Source organism: Gavia stellata, chromosome 1 (assembly GCF_030936135.1).
Source record: "Gavia stellata isolate bGavSte3 chromosome 1, bGavSte3.hap2, whole genome shotgun sequence".
NCBI lineage: Eukaryota > Metazoa > Chordata > Aves > Gaviiformes > Gaviidae > Gavia > Gavia stellata.
In genome coordinates, this window is record NC_082594.1 from 28,593,877 (window position 1) to 28,616,283 (window position 22,407).

At 39.0% G+C, this 22,407-nt stretch overlaps 1 protein-coding gene across 1 annotated transcript in view; it reads left to right on the top strand.

Annotated features, from left to right (window-relative positions):
• Positions 1-21,912, top strand: part of FREM2 (FRAS1 related extracellular matrix 2) — a 137,907-nt gene extending 115,995 nt beyond the window's left edge. Inside the window, exons 17-24 of the mRNA XM_059819912.1 lie at positions 8,054-8,246; positions 10,577-10,681; positions 11,831-11,958; positions 12,044-12,178; positions 16,975-17,101; positions 18,499-18,686; positions 19,591-19,737; positions 21,384-21,912. Of these exons, the coding sequence (XP_059675895.1) occupies positions 8,054-8,246; positions 10,577-10,681; positions 11,831-11,958; positions 12,044-12,178; positions 16,975-17,101; positions 18,499-18,686; positions 19,591-19,737; positions 21,384-21,896 (1,536 nt within the window). The 3' untranslated portion in view covers positions 21,897-21,912. The remainder of the gene's footprint in view (positions 1-8,053; positions 8,247-10,576; positions 10,682-11,830; positions 11,959-12,043; positions 12,179-16,974; positions 17,102-18,498; positions 18,687-19,590; positions 19,738-21,383) is intronic.
• Positions 21,913-22,407: the final 495 nt, after the last annotated feature.

The window sequence follows — 22,407 nt, forward strand, 5'->3', positions numbered from 1 at the left end:
TAAAGTATAAGACCAGAACAAAATGGAGCTTCTGCCCCTCTTAGATACAAAGACCTTGATGGATATGTCATCTCAGTGCTCTATCATCTGTCCTGGTTTCTTGTCTGTTACAGAGACCAGTTCAAGGTCTCTGCCTTGATGTTGGAAGTCGCTGCATCTGCTTGGGCTTGCCACTCTGCTACAAGCAGATCCTCCTACAGGTGCATTCCACTGGAACCAGGAACCTGTCAGAGGGAAGAGGAAGGCATGCAAGTGTGGGATGTAAACCTTACCCACAAGATAAAAATGACAGCAGTCTTCACTGTTCTTAGAATGATTTCATTTCTTCAATTTATCATTCCTTTGACTATCTCCTTATGCCCTTGCAATATGCAACCGTATATTATTTCCCACACAACGCAATAATAAGCACACAAGCACACACAGCTGCCAAGCAAGTGCCCTCCGATCCTGTGACCTATGCAAGCCACTTCCCCCACAGTGAAGATGAAGACCTGGTTTGAATCCTTTCCTTTTTTAATACTTTTGTGTCCTTTAGAGAAAAGGCTGAATAGCTGGCTTAGACAAATGTATGTCTAAATAAAACCTATGTATGTCCATATGGATATAAACAGAGGAGAAAATAAGCAGCATTCCTATTTTTAGTAAACAAAAAGAACCTGTATATTCCATTGTGGAGGACATGCATAAACGGTAATGTGGCCAAGGAAGAAAGCTGTACTTGCTTTAAGCTCTGGAAGCATTATGTACTTTAGGTAAGACCCCTCATTTCAAAGCAGAGAGGGATGAACATGAGCTATGAGAGCCATGAAACTGCAGCTGAAGTCATACTTTAGTGCCTTGTAGGTTGTGGCTAAAAGGTTACAGTGTGTTAAGTGAAATATCAAGCTGAATTACTTCTAGCAGTGAAGCATTGCCCCACAACCAGTATGCGCTTCACTGCCCTCCCTGTTTCCCCCACCTCCATTTAATTCTTCTCCAAGTTTGGTCTTTATCTTCACATGACCCCCTCCAGCTGAGAGGGGAGGCAGTCAGTGCCCTATCTCTGTGGTTGTCACCATTGTTGTTTTTTTCTCCTTCAGTGAGCAATTAATAATCCTCCCCTGTGAGAGGAAAGCAGGCAGCTATGGTTTTCATCATGTTTTTTAGCACACAAAGGAAGCTTAAGTTCTATTATACAGACAGAACAGATAAATAACAAAAAGACTCTTACCACATCCTGGTACCACTGCAAATTTAATAGCTTGAATTTACCAGATATCTTGGTTAAATCTTCAAGCTCAAAATTCTGTTTCTTGATTCTAGCTCTTCAGTACCTGTATGGTCAAACAAAGATAGCACTGTTGATTCAGACAGAGAGATTTCACAAAAGCAACTGGCAATGTCTTGTGTGAGGTGGACCTTCACTTTTTGGGAGCTCCTGCTATGGTAGGGGAAGAAGATGAGCTTCAGTCAGCAAGCAGTGAGATGGGAGACTTGCAGCTGGTGTAGTTCTTCTGGCAGTGCTCCTAGTGTTTGCTGCAGGCTGCAGCTGTCTTAGCTAGTTCCCATGAACTCATGAACTGTCATAATACATACAGAGAAGGTCTTAGTTTTCTTTTTTTTTTTTCCCTTTGAGGCCTTTTGCTTGTGACCCATTCTCTTTCTCAATTACTCCGTGCATGAGCAAACCCTGCGTGAGTTAGATGCAGCACTCCTTTCAGTATACAGCTTGTCCCTTTGTTCCTGGGGTCTGCCCATATTCACCACATCTGAAAATTCAGTCATTTATGTATCTAATTATGGATTTAGATATGCAGCTTAAGAAACTTATGTTTAAAAATAAAGCCTGATCCTCTTTAAATTGAGATAATTCATTTGGATTATAGCTCTGTTTGGTTAAAGTTAAGGTCAGCTTTGATGATTAGCAGCAACAGTTGTCTTTTGGACAACCTGCAGTCACAGTCTAAAATTCAATGTCTGTCTTTGGAGATGTATAGGTCTTAAAAATGTGGAACTCACCCAGCTGAGGGCTGTCTTCCTGCATTTTGAGGTAATTAATAAAGATTGGACTTTACTTCATGGGGACATTGTGAGAGTCAAGTACTACAGACATCTCACATTCTCAAGACGCAGGTGCTAGAACAATGACAGATATTCTTGAAAGGAAGTTAAAAAATGAAACCGTGAAAACCAAGCAAGTGACTATCCTTTAATAAAGTATATACTGAAGTGTTGGCCTAGACTTATTTGATGGAGTGTGAAGTATCATTTGATCTCATTTCCTGCTGTTACAACTGTTTGCTGTAGCCAGACAGTTTGGCATCTGAAGGCTTCTGTGTGGTTCTGGACAAGTATGGATGTGGCTTTCTGTAGGTCCAGTCCGTTGCCAGACTAGGCATAGGGAGGCAAGGAAATTACCATTCAAACAAATTTTATTAACAACAACTACTTAAGCAAGTCTTTGACAGAAACAAGAAGGTGAAGAACATATATTAAAATACTTGAACGTACGGACAGATACTTTGAAGCTACTGTAATTGAGTACAGCTGAACAGTTTGGTTTGTTCTCTGACAAAAACATGTACTTTTGGCCAAAATTGAGAATGTCTCTCTTCCAATACGTTCAGTTCACATTTATGCTACACATGTTACAGCACTGAGGTGTTCGGAAATCCCATCTGAAAACAGGTTTTAAAATCACTAATGTATTGCTGCAGCTTATACAAGGCAGCTTGCAGAGGTTTTTTACTACACAGAAACAGTGTATTTCCAGTTTTACTAGTTCTAGTTTTACCAAAATCATACTTTAAGGGGGAAAGTCACCTTTTCTGAAATTCTTACTGGATGCTTTAAAGTGAAAATAGACAGAAATGTCTATTTTCAGATTTTTATGTTCAGTTCAGCCACCACAGTCAAGTTTAAGAAAACCCTGCAACTTGTATTCCCTTGACATGGAAACTCACTAACTGTCAAACCTTTTTTTCTCCAGCTGCAAACACGTGCATTTAGTAAGCCCTGTGAAGAAAAAACTCTGCTATAAAGTTAATGCACCAGCTGTGTAACAAAGTCAGAGGTTAAATATTTCAAGGAGCTGGCATTTCAAGGCTCTATTGCATTCTCCTCTCCATTCAGACTTCTTTAAACAAACCTGCTTTGCATTTCACCTGTGACCTACCCGACTGCATGCCTTCTTGGGGCCAAATCTTAGTTTTACCATACTGTTATTGTGTAAACAGTTAATTGATAACATTGTTAAGCTTGTGTGACTCAAATTCACAGACATAGCAAGTAAATGCAATAGAAAATGAGGCTTGGGGTCATTGAGAGAATAAAAATATAGTTTTCATGAAGTTTTGTTTCATTGGGAGATGCAATAAAAAACATGAACCTGTGGTATTTCTAATTTCTAATTCTGATTTTATCAGTGCTAACAGTGCACACAAACACATTGCAAAGTTCTGCCTTCTTGAAATGTAAGCCAGATAAATAAAATACAGTATAAAAGTAGAATAGAGTCCATATCCCAAAGCCTTAACTGAAAATATATTTTTTTTCAATATTCTCACTTGTTACATGACAGATTCTCAAACTAATTATGGGGTTTTTTTACGTAATGAAGTTTGACAGTTTGCATCAGAAAGGGGAACAAAAGAAGAACACCTATAGAAACTCCCATTAATATTTCCTAAGTCTCTAAATGGGAATTGTCAGTGTTCAAAAATAGACCTTATGCTCTCTGATAATTTATCTTGCAAAGAAAATGTATGAACCTCTACTTCTTGTATCAATGTCCAGTATAAATCATGTTCTTCCCCCCCTCCAATGAATTTTGAGATGCACTGTTTGAATGATATGTGATCTACATTTTTTCAGATGCTAACTGTAAGAGTCTGTTCCCTGCTTGAAACAATTTCTGTCTTCCATCTTCTCAGATTCTCCAGACCTGGCATTGCCACAGAATATTAGACACAATTTCCCCAGTTCAGCTCAGGTGTGGCTGTATTTCTCTCCTGGTATCACAAGGCTAAAAGTCACACCTTGTGTGTGATCCTACACTTATTCTTGTATAAAACTCATTTTAATGAATATAAGTTGTTCATTACAACTGCTAAAATCTCGTGTGTATAGGATGCATAGACACATAATGCACCTGTTCCGTCTCTCCACAGCGGTTAAGCTGATCCTACACTTACACAGCTCTAAGTTACCGTTTTGGTTTCATCAGTGTCACATTCAGATAAAATATGAACAGCTGGCTACTTTCAATAGGCTTTGCAGGCAATGCTGGGAAATAAAGATAACTCAATGGAAAGAATGTTTTCTCATGTCTGCCTAAACGGCATTATTAAGAAGGCTAGAGAAGTAAGACTCCTCCATCTGTGTTACACATTCCATCAATTCATTTGTTAGGGGGTTCTGCTCACTTACTCAGACACAGTTTTCCTCTGCAGTTAATTTCCTTTTTTTTTTTTCATTTTTATCATATCAAAAAGATCCTCTCATATAGAGTGTCTTGAGGTTTTTCTGTTCTGCTTACTGAAGAGTAGTTTTGCCCTCATGGCATTTTCCTTTTCAGCAAGAAATGAGAGGGCCTTGTAAGTTTTAATTTACTGTTAGTAGAAAAAGAACTATTTGTTCAGTAACTCTCTGGCTATCAGTATTGTAGGTTTTCCTCCAAACCTGCAAGTCCATGAGTGGCTGAAGAAGGGTTTGTATGCATAAATCTCCATCACCTGATTTAGCAAGAACTCCTTCCTCTCCCTACATGCCATGAATCACACATAAGGGCATGTATACTGGTGGAAGCACATAGATATTCATAAGTACATGAATAAATTACCAGGCTGGGGCAAGCAACCCTACTGCCCAGAAATCTCTTATGGGTTTTGCTAAAAGAGAAGAACCTTCTAAATTCTAGGGTCCTAGAAATGGAGACAACTCTTTAATGCTATGGCTTCAGATTTTCCCACAGAGCAGTGGTAGTATATGGCAAAGGAGTAGTGTTTCATCCCCCGAAGGGGTCCTGCTGCTAGATTTTCACCAGTAGAAATGAGTCAAGCTCACCAACACTGTGGTCCCATTGAATGAAGGCAAGAAAACCCTAAAATGTGGTTTACAAACCCCATTAATGGATTACTTTGTGTACAGTGTACATGAAGAGCCGATGCTATCTTGAACTTGAAAATCAAGAAAAGCTTTGAAAAAAGGGGGTTTTTTTAGCTGAGGTGGCATAAGATACTGAACTAGAAGGGGTTTTGTGGATCACTCTGTGCAGGCCACTGCCTTAACTCACTATATAATGTGGTTCTAACACTAGTAAAGTTAATCTAAAAACTAATGTCATTTCATGGCCTCACTATTCTTGTTTAATGTAACCACAATGAGGGTTAGAAATTCTTCTGATTTCTAGGCTGTATTTGTCATGGCCATCTTATGCCTGTTTGTTCCCATGTCAGCACCATCTTTCATCATCAGTAGCCCTTCTTCTCGCTGTTCATCTCTTGACATGTGTATAGGCAGCATTCTTACTCCCTCTCAGCCTTTGTTGTACTAGGCTAAACAACCCGGCTATTTTAGTCTCTTCTCATCAGATAGTTTTGCCATTCCTGTGATTATGTTGATTTCTTTTTCTACAGACTACAATGCAAATTAGACTTTGTCAAGCATGGATGATCAAAGCTGTTCCACATAAGCTCTCACTAGTGCTCTGTATAATGGCATGCATGCTTCTAATTTCCACCCCATTCCTCAGTTTATCTTAGGAACATATCACATGCAGAGGGTAGGAAGGTCATAGTTATGACGTGATCAACTCACATACCAAAAACTTTTTTCCCCTCTATTGTTTCTAACCAATGTCTTTCATTTCTACCAGAAATCCCTGTTATTAGTTTCTATTACCTTATGCTTTATGCTATAAAATTTCATCTCACTTCTATTATTCTAGTCCTCAAGGTCATTAAATTCTCCCTGTGTGATATTCCAGTCCTCCTCTACATTATCATTAAGCATTATTTATGCTTCTTTTCAAGAGGATAATGGACATCATACATTAAATCTTCTTCCACATACCTTTGTCTCTTCCTCATAAGCAAACTGAATTTCAGATCTTTGAATTCATTGTGTAATTCTTACTGTACAACATGCAGATGTAGAACAAAAACACACAGAGAAAAGCCAACATAGTTTGTCTGGGATGACTTTTAAATAGTAACACATTTGTTATGCTACCAAATGTATTCAGTTCTTGATACTCTTCCAGAAAATGATAAATGTTTGAGGTTACTCCTGAATCAAAGGCAAACCGTGATGCACTGTAGAGTTGCATCATAGCTAAATTTTTTTTGATAGAAGTGAGAATTCTGTGTTGTTATTTGGAACAATTTAGCAAATCCATGTCTGAAATAATCACTCAGATATCCATGCAGGTATCCCACAAATAAACTTGCAACTTAAATAGGACTAAAGAATAATATTTTGGCTAACTTCAATTTGTCATCCAACACATATAGAGAAGAAAACCCTTTGTTCCAAATAGTTGTTCTTGATTGTGTTTATGTAAAACCAACAAAGAAGCATTAATATAAAATAATCTATAACTGTAACATCTCGCGTAATCTACTAGGCTGCTTTACTGCATGATACTGTGTGTGTTTCCAGACTGCCTACTGTCTAAATGCTAGCACATTTTATGGAACAGTGCAAACAATATAAGGGGAAATAGTTTTGGTACCATAGTGTGTAGATCAAGGAGTGTCACGTATAAAAGGGAGTTGTGGCAAGTACAAATGTTTGCCATAATGAACACCTTAATTAGTTCAGAGTATTTAGTCAGTGCATGCAGTAAATTTTTGGTTTCATAGTATCACTAAAAGTTTCGTCTGGCATTTGGAAATGCAAAGCAGCTGTAAGGTAATGGACGTTCAGCCCCCTGGCATGCCACTGGGTGAACCCAGAAACATTTTGGTTTTTACACAGCTTGTAAAGTTCGTTGAATGTTGGGGGGTTTTTTAATAGTGCAAAACACTCTTTAAAAGTGTAAGGTAATCATTCCAGGAAAATGTTTAGATGTACAAATTTACCCATGCAATTTCTTTTGGAAGTAAATGGGAGTTCAACACCATTTATGCCTTTGAAAAGTTTCCCACTGGGAGATGATCTCAGTGCATTTCCTTCTGCGTCTTTCCAAGAAAATCCAGAATGTTCTAAAAGGATCTGGATTGCACATTTCTAATCAGAGACATGTAAATGAAAAGGTATTTGTAACAAAGCATAAATACAAAGTCTCTTCAGAAAGGTTTGGATCCATGTATCATGTAAGATCTGTCTTAAGGGATGGCAGGTACCATACTTCTGGTACTGTACTTCTTGCCTTTTTTCATCAAAATATGTAGAGAGAATATGTAGTTCCCTGACTGATAATATTAAATACAGTGCTATTGTTTTGTACAATATATGCTTAAAGGGTCTGCTTTTAAATCTGTATCAACTTGCATACTATTTTTAGTTCTTCCAGACAGTGATAAACAGTATGATTTACATTTTTGCATAGAGTATGTTAGCTACTATCCATACACAAAGGAAGAAATCATTCCAGAGATTAATAAGTACAGTCCAAGGACTCAGTCTTGCAATGACATCTAAGCAAATTCAGGGTCTTCCAGAAGAGCTTCTTACAGGATCGCAACATAAGAATATGAGCAAAAGAGTTGGTTAAGGCGTGAGGATAGAGCAAATGCAAAATGGTATTTGAAAAATTTCTAAAACCTTCATTTGTAACCATGTTTTTTATGTACTTAAAAACCTAAACAAAATTGAGGGGTTTATGTTTTATCAGAACACATGTTCAGTTTGAAAAACAAAAAATAGAACTTGAAGGGATGTAAGCTCAGCTGAAATCCATTGACATGTGATGTCTTGCACTTCATCTGTAATTTGCAAAATGAGAGAATTTGATTCAGTCACAATATTTATTTCAAGTTCTGTCTTCTCTTTCTCTTGCAATAGGATTATCGGTGCAATGCTGCCTTTCATGACCACTAACCTAAATAAGTAATTTTCCTTTTTATAGGTTCTCAACCTAGTACAGTCCTATGTCACACTGAGAGTCCCCTTGTACGTCTCATATGTTTTCCACTCTCCGGTGGGTGTTGGAGGCTGGCAGCATTTCGACCTACAGTCAGAGCTCCGGCTGACTTTTGTGTATGACACTGCCATCCTGTGGAAGGATGGGATCGGTAGCCCACCTGAAGCAGAGCTCCAAGGTGGGTGTTGGATTTCTTTGCATCGAATTCATGTTCTCTTACTAAGACTATGATTTGCACACAGTAGGATCATTTTTCAATCATTCTAATACTAAAAAGACAATAGTATATCATTTATTATCAGTTGCAAACGATCTGTCATTTCCTAGCACTCGAAGTTCTCTGCTCCATGAAAACCATGTAAAGTTGACATCAGTTCTTTAATTGCAAAGAAAGATAACTGTCTCGTTATGTTTGAAGTACACATGCAAAAATTAGCGCTTTCTACTCAGAACCTCAAGGTTCACTATGTATTCATATTCTGTTACCACACAAGATGTTTGCACTTCAATGAAAAATAATTGAAACTTTTCTGTGATACCATTTTTTCTGGCCATAAATGTACAGTTTCAGAAACTTCTGATATTTTGAAAACACTAATTGTGACACATTCAAAAGATACAGAAATATATAATAGGTATAATAGCCTGTCCTGTATGTTAGAGTAGTGAACTGTAAAACATTCTTTAAATGTGATAGATACTGTCAATAAATGTTTATGACTATAAGTCAACAAATCAAACTCTATCATTACAGAATTTATCTTTGCAAAAAGTTAAATTATTTTTTTAAATCAGTGACATGCAGATGCCTGTGAAAGACTAAAATGTTTAGTTACACCTATATACTGCTTTGTTCTATTTATGCAAATTTACTTAGTCTTTCCCAGCATTAAGCTTCAGGTGTTACATATCTGTCTCAGCCTAAGGTAGAATACAGGCACCAGCTATAATTATGTATGTACACTTACACAATTTCAGGACTCCAGTGAACATAAAACCATTTTTTGTTTCTGGAATCTCTGTATATGAACTACAGAAGTCATTGCTACACAATTTCTGTCCTCGTGTTAAGAGCAGGAACTGAGGAGTGGCAAGGGGAATCTACAGTGCATGAAGAATGAAGCACATGTCATGCCATGCCTAAAGAATAAGCCGCATGCCACAAACCATATGATGTACTAGTCACCGAATAACAAGCAGATCTAATCCTCAGTCTCAGCAGTTATGTGGCACATCTATGCCACCATTTTCCTATCTTTGATGCTTTAGTTTTTTATTTCTCTGTTTAACAAGCTGATGGCCAGGTCTTTGGAGACATTGAACATTGGCAGCTCCCTTTGAAAACAGCCAGCACAAAACACATGGTAAACACAGTGAGGTAGTGGAGGGTAGACACCCAACATATCCCAATCTGATTTGCACAGTATTTTCTCACTCCACAGCCTTGCACAATGAGCAGCTGTTTTTCTGGGCAGGGTGGAGTTAACTAGTTTCCCATTTATTTGCATACCTCTGGATACATATAATTGTTCTACATAAATTTTACATAAAACTATAAAGCAGTCTTCTAAAGTCATAATTCATACATACATATATATTTCCAACGTACCAATAAATACAATTGGTACAAGTGATTTTGTATGGGTGGTATACATTCACATTGGTGAGTGTGTTAGGTTTCCAACACATTCATGGAGGAACATTCCTGTTTCCTTCTTGCTCCTGGCAAGCAGAATGGTGGCACATCACTGGCTCTCTGTAAGAGAGCACTGGAGGAAATGGCTGAACTCTGCAGCTTTGCAGAACTCTAGAGAAAAACGGACTTGGCTGCAAGCTACAGCAATAAACCACTTCTGACATATAAACAAGACCTTGTAACTTGAAATTAGGAAACATTAGGCCCATGTTTTGGGCCAGATTCATGCCAGAAATAGTAATGCAAAGCCAGTCAGAATGACTTTCACAGATTCAAGCACCAACAAACAGATTGCTATGGAAGCCACAACCAACTGCTACAGCTAAATGCTTGTGGGTGCTGCCTTGGGGCAATGGATAGGGAGGCACTGATGAAGAGTATCTCTGAAGCAGCTTTCATTTGTAGGAGTCAGCTTGAATACCTGGTGAAAACAAAGGTATTCTTCCTTCTACAGATGCCACTGGCAGCTGACCATGCTGTTGCCTGAATTCAAGCACAGACTGTGCTGTGGACTTTCCTCAGGCTACCTAGAGAGGCTGTGTCGGTCCATGATAATATGTAAAACCATGACTTTGCAGGGAAGTTCTGTGTGTGCTTTGGAAAGCTGAAGCATTGTGAAAATTCTAGGCCCCACTCTGTAAATTCTTGTTTGAGAAGAATCTTGAGTCAACCCAAAAGGTAGCAACAGGACCCCTCCCAAACAGCTGACATGACAAGGAGAAACAAAAGAGTGGGACTGGTGTTTCATAGGAATGCAATTTATTTGTCATCTGCAAGTGGAATAAACCTTGTGAATTGGCTTCTGCTGCCAGGTTCCCTGTACCCAACCAGCATGCGTATTAGTGAAGAGGGGCGCTTGGTTGTCAACTTCAAGACTGAAGCCCGGTTTCATGGTCTGTTTGTGATGTCCCATCCCGGTAAGCTTAATCTGCACAAAGACACCCCTCCCAAATTTTATACTATTCATTTTTCTTATTTGTGCTACTGATAGCTGAATTTTTTATGTACTGTGCCAGATAAGGCTTTTTCCTCTACTTGGGATTTTTTACTTGTCACTGATGACTATATTCAGATTGTCAAACTTAATGAAATATGCATGAATCTGATGGAAAGCAGATAGTTCCACTTGTTCAAGAGTCTGATTTATGAAAGATGAATATCTAAGCCATTCTGTCCACTAAGAATCTATAAATACATGCTTTTAATCCAAAAGTTATGATTAGCTATTTATTTATGTTGCCCTAGTAACTTAGCATTAAAATTTCTTTTCTAACTTGAAGCCTTTCTAGGTTATTTAGACATTTTTCAGAGAGTAAGAAAAGGTCTTGTATGAGCATTGTATCACTCTGTTAATAAAACATTCTCACTGCCATTCAATTAGTCATTGCTAAGGACCTGATCCTGCAATTTAATCTGTTTAAACCTCACTGCCTTTATTCAGAATAATCACAGGTATAACAGTCTGTCTACAGGCATAAATCTGAGCATGAATGCCAGCCCTGGAAAAGATTATCTAACTAAATTAAATCTGCTGAACAATAATGAGAAGGGAAAAAAATCATTTTAAGAAATCTCTTTCAGTTTAACTCAGTTTTATTAACCTATAAAACTCTTTCATACATAGTGCTTCTATGAAGCTTTTTCTCAGCTGTCCTCTAGCGTGTTAAATTTTGTGTATTGGGCAGAGACGAAAGAGTTACACTGCTAAGAGAAATTATTTTGTGTTCCCTGGGCTGACATTCCAAGTTTAAAACAGGAGGGATTATAGATCTTTGCCATTCCACTCTCACTGTTTTGCCTGTCTGTTAAATTTAATCTTCATACGGTTCTGGTTGTGTAGCCCAAAAGCAACTGTTTAATAGACACTTGAACAAGAATCAAGGGGCCCAGCTGCATTGACTGTAATTGGTTTTGTTAGTTTCGGTTAATAAAACCCACTGCCCTGTAAAGGTATTCACATCAACCATGGTGTTATGGTTTATGAATTATTGGGAATCTTTTTCAGGCTTTGAGAGTTTGCAGTGAAACACTAAAGGTGACAAATCTGTCTCTTGGCATGTTTCTAGCTTCATCTCTAACTTCCATGGTTATGTCAGCTGATCACCCGGGCCTGACATTTAGCCTCAGTCTCATCCGAAGTGAGCCGACATACAACCAGCCTGTACAGCAGTGGAGCTTTGTTTCAGATTTTGCGGTAATACCTCAGCCTTCACTGTGCTTTATCTTGCCTCAGCCTGTTAGTTAAGATGTTGGTGGAATAGCTCGCTCTCTTTCTTCAGGTTCGAGACTATTCTGGAGTGTACACCGTGAAGCTGATAGCTTGTTCCACTGCTCCACATCAGGAGTACAGCCTACCAGTGATCTGCAATCCTAGAGAGCCGATCACATTTGATCTGGATATTCGATTCCAGCAGGTACCACCCCAATGATACCTTCATCATGTTTCCTTTTTATTTTGATTCCCAGATTGCCTTTGTTGGTCTTGTAATAATAATGCCAGAAACTGAATTTACTTGCTTATCAACAAACCAATTCCTAAATTGGTGGGACAGCACATACTCCTCTCCTGCTGTTTACCCAGTTTTACCCAACTGGGAGCACAAATGCTTTTTTGTCCTCAATGCATGGCCAACCTTTGATAGCCAGTAGGAAGCTCATTGACATTGGTTTGGGTGATAGCTACTGTGGTATGAGCTAACCTTTGGGAATTCTTTACTTATCTGTTGTCTTTGGTATGAAATAGTTTTATCAGATAATTAGGAAAATATAAAACTATTATTAGAAGGTTTTCATCTGACAGAAAGATCAGAGCTAGGTCTCTGGTATTAAAAGTGGGACCTCCAGAGGAAGATTCATTCAGTCCTAAGGTAGGACTTCCTTCACTGACTATAGAAGCGTAGATAGCCAACAGTGGTAAAATGCTTAGCTTTAAGACTCATGAGAGTCAGTGAGACAAATCCCACACACAGCAATATGGATCATATCGTAATGTGGGAACAGGCAAACAACATACCTTCTACAAAGCCCAGCTGTAAAGCTCTGTAGCTGGGAACAAAATACGGAGCAATGGACTGCTGTAGAAAGCATTGACTGAAAAATATCTGGGGGTCATGTTGGATAGTTAACAGAACATAAACTTCTGGTTTACAGTGTTATCAAAAGGGCTAGCATGACCTTGGGAAGTGTAAGGAGGAAGTTTTATCATTTCTGTTATTTGGAGCCAATACAACTAAGACTGGAACAGTGTGGCTGTGGTTTCATGCTCATTAATAGTATAGATGTATGCTATTAAATCATCTTACAGTATAAATCCGATCTGGATCAGTCAGGGATACACAATCACTTTTCTGTTGAATTAGCCAGAGTAGACAAGGAAATGTATGCAGTCTTTATGCTTTCATTTGGTGTTATGCCAGCTATGGGAGAACAGATGATTCCTGATATGGCATTAAGTCCTGGCGAAGCAAAGAGATGATACATGAACTGACATGAAACCTGCCTTCTCAGAGTTAACCCAGCAAAACATTTTTTGAAAAGTTTGTATGGAGGGAGGTAGGGGGAGTTTATACTAGTTCAGCACTTTGGCTTTAGTCTGGCATTTCTAATCTAGGACTCTAAAGCAATTCACAGCAATGCTGAGCAACAGCTTGTGTCTGGTCCTCATATGAACAAGAAGATGTTGATAATTCAAAGAAAATTCAAAAGACCTGCAAACATCATTGAAAAATGGGCAAAGTAGCTTGGGGAGAAACCTAACTCTTACCTGGAAGAAGCCTATGACTAAAGAACTAAGAACTATGACTATGACTAAGAACAGCCTTGGAAAAAATACATTGCTGCTATAGGGGTCATTATGTCAGATAATGCTTTAATAACACTGTATATGTAAGTTTCAGGTACATCAATTCAAAATAGGGATAAGGTGCAAAATTGCAACGGTGTCATAATCACCAAGGACTGTGGCCAGTTAGTCCCCCATCCCCAGCAATTTTCAAAACAAGACCAGGTCTTTTTCTTGAGATACTTATAGTAAAAGGAATTCAGGAAATTCTGTGGCCCATGATATTATTCCCTTTGATCATAGATTGAAAGACTGTGGACTTAAAGCAGGTCCCAAAAAAAGCAGCCGTTAGCGGCAGTACAGTAGCACAAATTCTCTAGGCAGTATCTAGCACTTTATTTCTAGGCATTCTGCAAAACTGAATGAGCATTAATATCCATGTTTTAAATATAAGAAACAAAAGACAGAGAAGTTAGTACGAAAGGTCGGACTGTCATGCTGGTCCTTAGACTAGGAAATACCTGATACCTTTCACAGGCCCACTGAATCCAGTTCTGGGGTCCCCAGTACAAGAAAGACATGGACCTGTTAGAGCAGGTCCAGAGGAGGGCCATGAAAATGATCAGAGGACTGGAACACCTCTCCTGTGGGGAAAGGCTCAGAGAGTTGGGGTTCTTCAGCCTGAAGAAGGGAAGGCTCCAGGGAGACCTTGTTGCAGCTTCTCAATATATAAAGGGGGCTTAGAAGAAAGATGGAGAGAGACTTTTCACCAAGGCCTGTAGTGGCAGGTCAAGGGGCAACTAAAAGAGGTAGATTTATATTGGACATAAGGAAGAAACTTTTTAGAATGAGGGTGGTAAGACAGTGGAGCAAATTGCCCAGAGAAGTTGTGGGTCTCTCATCCCTGGAAGTGTTCATGGTTAGGTTGAATGGGGCTTTGAGCAGCCTGATCTAGTGGAAGATGTCCATGCCCATGTCAGGGGGGTTCAGCTAAATGATCTTTAAAGGTCCCTTCCAACCCAAACCTTTCTATGATTCCATGAAGTCAGTGAGTGCAAGTGTCGCAACTGGACCAGAATGACTTTGCCTGTAAAGTCTAATGATGAAATGATGGGACAGGAGTTGTTTCTCCCAATTCTTAGTCTAGTGCCCCAGCTGTTGTACTGAATTATCTTCTTGGGCTTTTTAATATGAGGCTTTCATTTCCTTGGAAACTTTTTGTTCTAATTTCCTTCACAATTGTTTTCACTGCTCATGAGTGAGGGGACCTTTTAAGAATCAAACATCAAGAAGACAATAAATTTGGTGTCTCCCCTCCGGAGATTTTGGTTCAACATTTCCTTCTTTAACATGTATCTGCCCATCTCCTTTTTCCTCTCTCTGTGGCCCCTGAAGAGGGAATCAGGTAGCCTGGAACACTAGTGAGTATTGTATTACAACTATCTCACTCTGGGATTTCCTGTACGTGAACAGCATTCAACCTCCAAGCTCTGCTTTATCCCAGGCCTTTCAGCATCTCTTTTCTTCAAATGTGCATGACTATTTCCTGACAGAAGGACTTCCATGATCGGGTTACTTGCTGCCGTGGAATGAACCAGTCTCAAGAGCTCTCTGGTTCTTGATGTACCAAGTATCCCACGGGCTTTGGTCCATGAGTGATCTGCATTGTCCCCAAATCATCCATATGCAGAGTTGATGGGCATTGCAAATAGGCAGAATAAATTGACAGTACTCTTCTCACCCAGCAGATCCTCACAGATTATTTTTCTAAGAACTCTTGTTTGAAATGCTTAAATCACTTGAAAATAATTCCGTTTAAAATGCTGTCATAAGTTACAGCTATGGTTCGGCCACCGGCAGCACTAAGACTTACATGTAAAACTGAAATAAAACCAGTAACTTAAAATAGGATGCTTAAGAGATGTATTCACAGCTATATGGATAGTATTTACCCAGGCCATTGCTTTGACCATTGTTGTAAATTGTGTGGCTGAAGTCCAGTGCCTTTAGCTGAATACACACTTCTTGTTTCCTATTCAGTGGACATTTACTCTGCCCAGGAAGAGGCCATGCTTGATTCTCTTTCAGAACCGCAGCTGGAAACCAGTTGTGTCAGTCAGGTATTTGAAGCTGTGGGACTGCAATCCAATAGCCTGAATCCCAGGCATTTAGAAGGAAGCATTCCAAAGAGAATGGAGATGATTTTTTGAATTATTATTTCTGTGAAAATGCTATGGGAGTAGGGTTCCTCTTTCTGAAGAGTAGCAGTGGGTTTATAAAAATATTTCAATATACATTCTTCTTGCCAAGTCCTGTTGCTTTGCTAGTTTTGGGACTCTATTGTGAAAAAGGGATTTGGAGAAGAATAAATTTGTCAGCTGTATAACTTGTAGCAGTAGTTTCTGTTGATTTTGTTATGTCTCATTCCATCAGCCCCTTGTCTATGAGCCAGCAAGAATGTTTTCTTTTCTGTTTTCTTTCCTTCATTTCCACACACATACACATATATATACATAAATATACATATATACTTTAGCAATTTTTATTTGTTTAGTGGCCTCTTGTTCTTTTATGTTTTTTTTTTTTTTTGAATGTGTGCATCTTCCAGATTGTTTCCTCAGGTACACTGCATCTTTTTGAACTTTGAACTCTCCCCAATTCTTCTGTTCATTGTGGTTTTTTCCCTTTTGTTATGCCATGTCCCTGTATAGTTTGCCTTCTAACTTAGGTTACATGGCCCAATGAGAACCTGCTGCTGATAGTATTGATTTATTTTATTCTTGTAATGTAATCAAGGAAGAACCATAAATAACTGTGTCAAATATATAAAGATAAAAGCATAAAAAGATGCTCAAATGGTTTTGTGCATATTCACATGCATGATCTGATACCCTGCAGCACATCAGAAGAACAGATACTTGCAAATAAATCCTCAATAATGTGTACTTTCAAATCACTGGCAGAGGATCAGAAGCAAAGGTGGGACTTGGGTGTAAGAATGAAAATGGGATAGAGAAAACAGGCTGTCATGAGTCAGAGGAAGACAAGTTATTGAGGGAAATATTTTCCTCATGTTACTCCCACACATAAGTTGCCTTGGGCACCTCCTTGGCTGGGATTTGGAAAAATGTGGTGGGAAGAAACTAACCTAGAATCCTATCAAATATCACTGAGGCAGATAACCCATGCATGTAAAATATATAGCGTATGTATAGTATGCATGTAAAAAATTATATAGCATGTATATAGTATGCATGTAAAATATATAACAAAATACATCTACTACAAAGAAATCTTTTTGGTTAAACTGTGTTATTTGCATGTAGATGTGCAGAGCTGATAAATAATGTACATTGGGAGAAAAACATGCTGTGTTTTAAGAGTCATTAAAGAATATTTGTTGAAGAGCTTTATGGTGTTGTGTTTCAGGTCAGTGACCCCGTGGCTGCTGAGTTCAGTTTGAACACCCAGATGTTCCTTCTCTCCAAAAAGACACTGTGGCTATCTGATGGCTCAATGGGCTTTGGGCAAGAAAGTGATGTTGCTTTCTCAGAAGGTATAATTGTGCACAGATCGTGCACATTTAATATGTGTTCCACACTATCAGGATCCTGTTTCAGTCAAAACAAGATAGGAGTAAGCATTTGGGCTTGCTGCTTGTGTTCTTTTGCATTTGCCTTTCCTACCTGGCAGTTTACATCAGAGCTGTTGGCCAATCTGCACTGAAACTGTTATGTCTGAGGGTTACAGTACTGGTGACATTTCTCATAAGCTGAGCACTTTATAAACATTGGCTGATATTAATAACATTCCTAGTTGATAAGTGAATATTACATAGGTTTTTGTTGTGGATGAGTGTACTGGGTCCAGCTGGGATGGAGATAACTTTCTTGATAGCAGCGACTACGGTGCCGTGCTTTGCATCTGTGGCTAAAACAGTGTTGATAACATGCTAATGCTTTGGCTATCACTGAACAGTGCTTGCAGAGCATCAAGGCTTTCTCCTTTTCCCCTGCTCTCCACTCAGTAGGCTGGGAGTGGGAAGATTAATTCAGCTGATACATCTGTCAGTGGATCTAAGCAGTCACTTCATTCCTCTGATTTCCCTGTGTGCCTCTTCTGCCTATTTATTAGTGTCAGCACCTTGAATACATGACTGTCTTTTGTGATGTATTTGCACAGTCTCTTGAACAGCAGGTACCTGGTCTCTCTCTCTCAAAGTCTACAGTTGCTCCAAATTGTTGTAAAAGCAACGCAACATTTCTCCTTTCCTTCTCCAGATTCTCAGCCTTGCTAACCACTTTCTGTCATATGTATCTAACCACTGCACACAGCATACTTCTTTCCTGCATAGCAATGGCCTAGGCTATTTGTACAGGCCTGGCAAACATGTCTTGACTTAAACATTATAAGACAGCTGAAATGCAATTACACAGTAGGGAGCCAAGTCTCAGAAAATGTCTCTGTGACTTTTCATAATGTTCATTTCACTTGTACAGTATGCCAGTCTGATCAAGTATAAGTAAACTCTTATGCAGCCTGAACACGATTCTACTGACATAAAAAAGAACATCTCTTCAACAAAGTGCATTGTCAGGAGGCCAAAACCTAGACCCTGCTCTGGTGCAGAGGAGTACATAACGTTTCTTTAAGTCACTTTTTGATTGAAGAGCCCAGTATAGCCCAGAACTAAGGCAGCCCCTGAACTGGTTCAGGTTATAGCAACAGCAAATGGCCTCCTCCTGCTATTACGTGGCCCAGAGTGCGTGGAAGAATGTGCACTCTGATCACGACCTTTGACAACCCCCTACAGAGAAAGCTGGATAGCAGGTGTCTTTGGATATAGTCAAATTACACTGCACTAAGCTTCTTGACTAGGCTTATTAACTTAGCATTAGTACTGTGCTGAATGTTCCAGTGTAATAGGATGTGAGCTGTGTGCACTGCTTGCAGGTGATATCATATATGGTCGGGTGATGGTGGATCCAGTGCAGAATTTGGGTGATTCCTTCTACTGTAGCATCGAGAAGGTTTTCCTATGCACAGGAGCTGATGGATATGTACCCAAATATAATCCATCGAACACTGAGTATGGGTGCCTTGCTGATTCTCCATCCCTTCTGTACAGGTTTAAGATTGTGGTAAGTGTTCTAATTACGGGAGGATGCACATATATATATTATTTTTTTCTAACTTCTTTTTTATCCAAAACCAACTGTTCTTTAAAGTATTCTTGACGGCACCAAATTTTTGACTTGAGCTCCAGGCTAACATGAACTGTTGAAGGCAGTATCTTACCTTTCTCCCTCCTGGTTCTATTCTTAATCTTGCTGGGGACCCTCATCATTTAGAGCTTGACCTAAGTTAGAATCCCAAGACAGTCTTTTTCTCTGCACTGTCTATATCCATTGACCATACAGGGAGTCTTAGGAAACAAGCAAGTTAAGGATTGGAATTTGTTTCATCTTCAGCCATCCAAAATTTAGTGTATAATGTAAAGTTACTTCTGTAGTCAATACGGAAAGAGAGATACCTCTGAAGATGGCTTAGAATATCTGAGATTATTTCCCTTCTGAAAATAATCATAGAGTAAACCTAGATGACTACAGACCTGATGCCCAACTTTTAGAGACTTAACTTTAAGTAAGATGATTATCTAATTATCTAAACTAATTTATATGTATGCCTGTTAGTAGAAATGAAAAGTAGCTTCTTTAAACTGGGAAACAGACTTCTTACTTTTATTTCAGGCCATATTTATGTATCTCTTTTATTTTAGAAATGCAGCTATGATTGTTCTCTAATGTTTCCCTCTTGTATTTCAACCAACAGTCTTCAGGCAAGAGATTAAATAGAAGTCAGTACAAGTCAGATGTGACCACAACTGCTTCTCATGTCTTTTCTCTTGATATTACACTGGATTGCATAAAATAGCATGTGTAAATCACACAATTTATACATTGCATATAAATATTAGAATTGTTTTTCCTAGAGGAGATTAATCTGTGTTTTACAAACTTTTTTCTTCCGTCCATGACCATGTAGGACAAAGCTCAGCCCGAGACACAAGACACAAGCTTTGGAAATGTGCTTTTTAATGCAAAACTTGCAATAGATGATCCTGAAGCAATTCCGTTAGTTAAACAGCCAGGCTCTGATGGATTTAAAGTAGACTCAACTCCTCTATTTCAGGTATGATTTCTGTAGCTTATTAGTAAGAGTACTGAACCAAGAAAGAAACACTTGCACAAGAAGTGTTGTTAACAGTAAGTCATATTGAAGCCAATAGAAAGATTTATTCTGATGACAGTCAAACAGGATTGTAAATGCTTAAAAATTTCTGGATAAAAAATTTGGAGCACTTATTAAAAGATTTCTGTGGGGATACTATGCTTTTCTCTTGCTTAATTCCACAGTCTAATCAGAAATCATACAAATTATTCTTATGCATTTCTTTTAAGAACTTGGTAAGTTCTTGTTACACAGCATTGTTTTATTGCTTCCCATCTCACTTGTCAAAGGCAAAAAATAAAAGCATTTATAGTGAACTTCATCAAGATCTAGTTGATACTCAGCATTTTCTGTGCAATTCTTCCCTTGCAAACTTGCACATTGTGAAACATCTAAGCTGGAAAGCCTAGAAATTGACAATTAAAGGGTGCAACTACTTCTTAATTAAATACAATCCTTCAGCTGTGTGCGTTCATCCCTTTGATCTTATAACCCAGCCAGGAGTTGTCTTTTCATTATTTGTCTCTTTAGTATTTGCAAAACTATATGCAAAAGTCAAGTGTATAAATTAGTAGAAAAAATATTGAGGAGACTTTAAACCTACTCCTGGCCACTTCAGTATCAAAGGTTCCATTGCAAGCAATGGAATATTTAAGAGAACAGCCTACTTACCAGTATAAAAAGGGTTTCATAATCTGCCGCCATGAAAATGAAATCTCATTTTTTATATGAAGAATCCATGCAGTGTTTTTGGGTCCTCATTCTATCAAAAGAATGAGAATATGAAGAAACAGCAGTATATCCCGAGAAAGACTTCAAAAAACAAGAATAAAATAAAAAATAAGCTATTTCTCACAATAACAGATCTTGGCTGCAACCACTGAAATTATCAGCCAGTAGGTTTAGGACAGTATTCAGACAATCCTACTGGACCTTGGGGAGACGAAATTTAAGAAAAGACAAGACAAATTCAAGGATCCCTGCATCAGCTCATGCAGACTGCGGGGAGTCTTGCAATCACAGAATGGGTGAGGTTGTCAGGGACCTCTGGAGATTGTCTGTTCCAACACCCTGCTCAAAGCAGGGTCACCTAGAGCAGGTTACCCAGGACCGTGTCCAGTTGGATTTTGAATATCTCCAAGGATGGAGACTCCACAGCCTCCCTGTTCCAATGTTCAACCATCCTCACAGTAAAAAATTGTTTTCTTATGTTAAGATGGAAATAGAACCACAGCCAGGGCTTTGTCAGCTGGCAGGTTGGGCCTGGAAGGTCCTCTTCTGCAGCCTGTCTACAGCTAAGATTCTTTGTATGGCCATTGGTACAAACAGTACCAAAAAAATGCCAAGGCTAGGCTGCTTCATCTGCACCTGATAGCCGTAGAGTCTGGCCATGGAGAGGAATGGAGATTACCCCCTCATCAAATTTTGGCAGAAAACATGACTCCTCTGGTGCACATTGGCACAGAGTGGGGGGTTATCTGTGCATGATTTTGAAAGGACTTGTCGAGGCAATCAGTTCAGAACAGTGATTGATTTCCTCTGTGTATAGTGCTGTCCAGATTGTGTATGCATGTGTTTAAATAAAAAAAAAAAATGTGTCTTTCTAGGTGTCTTTGGGTAGGGAGTGGTATGTCCACACAATTTACACTGTACGTTCAAAAGAGAACGCTAACCGCGGAATCGGCAAAAGAAGCGTGGAGCACCAGTACCACTCGCTCTTTAGTGGTGGGAGCCCAGGAGCATCCACACAGAGACGTCAGAAGAGGGGAGTTGAGCAGGACCCAGAACTTGCAAAAGTCATTGGCGTAGAAAACAACCGAGGAACAAACATTCAGCATGTAGCACTAGATCGCACGAGCAAGAAACAGGTTCCTCAAAGGGAGGTTGTGGTCAATGGCGTTCTCCCCAGGGAACTGAATAACCAAAGTGCAGGGGTCAGCGTAGTCACAATCGTTGGTGGAGCTGCTGCCATTTTCCTTGCCATCTGCTTAATTGCAATCATCATTTTGCTGCTAAAATGGAAACAAAATCCCGAGAAGAAGGAAGACACAAAAGAGTCAGGCAGCAATGAACCAATGATGCTACCATATAATTACACCAGCGACAGCTCAGAGGTTTGATTCCAAGACCACAGGATTCAAGCCAGAGTCTCCAGAGTACCCCAAAAAAACCTTAAACTTCACCTTGTTAGCAGCAGATCATGGTGACTCATGGGGAGTAAAGAGTTTATATACTTCTAGGTGTACTTGAAATTTTTTATCCTGAACTCTTGCTGCCATTATCAACAATAGAAGAATCCATACCAAATCTCCCACTTTGCACGGAAGGTAATCCTGACGTCCTTACATCATGCACTAATCTTAAGCAGCAATTCAAGGAACTGCATTGTAAGGGAGAGATTTTTGTTTTGTTTTTGTATTTTCTGAGATTTCAATATTAGAAGAAATTATCCAAAGGTGCTATATATCCTGTCTACAATAAGAGAGGAAATCTGTTTCTTCGGAAACACAGAATACTTGAGAGGAGGAATCCTTACACTCTTCAGTTAAATTTTGTACTATTTCTCACAAAGAACTCAATGCCTACAATTAGTCTGAAAGGTGATGAAATGCCTTAGGCATGAATCCTCCC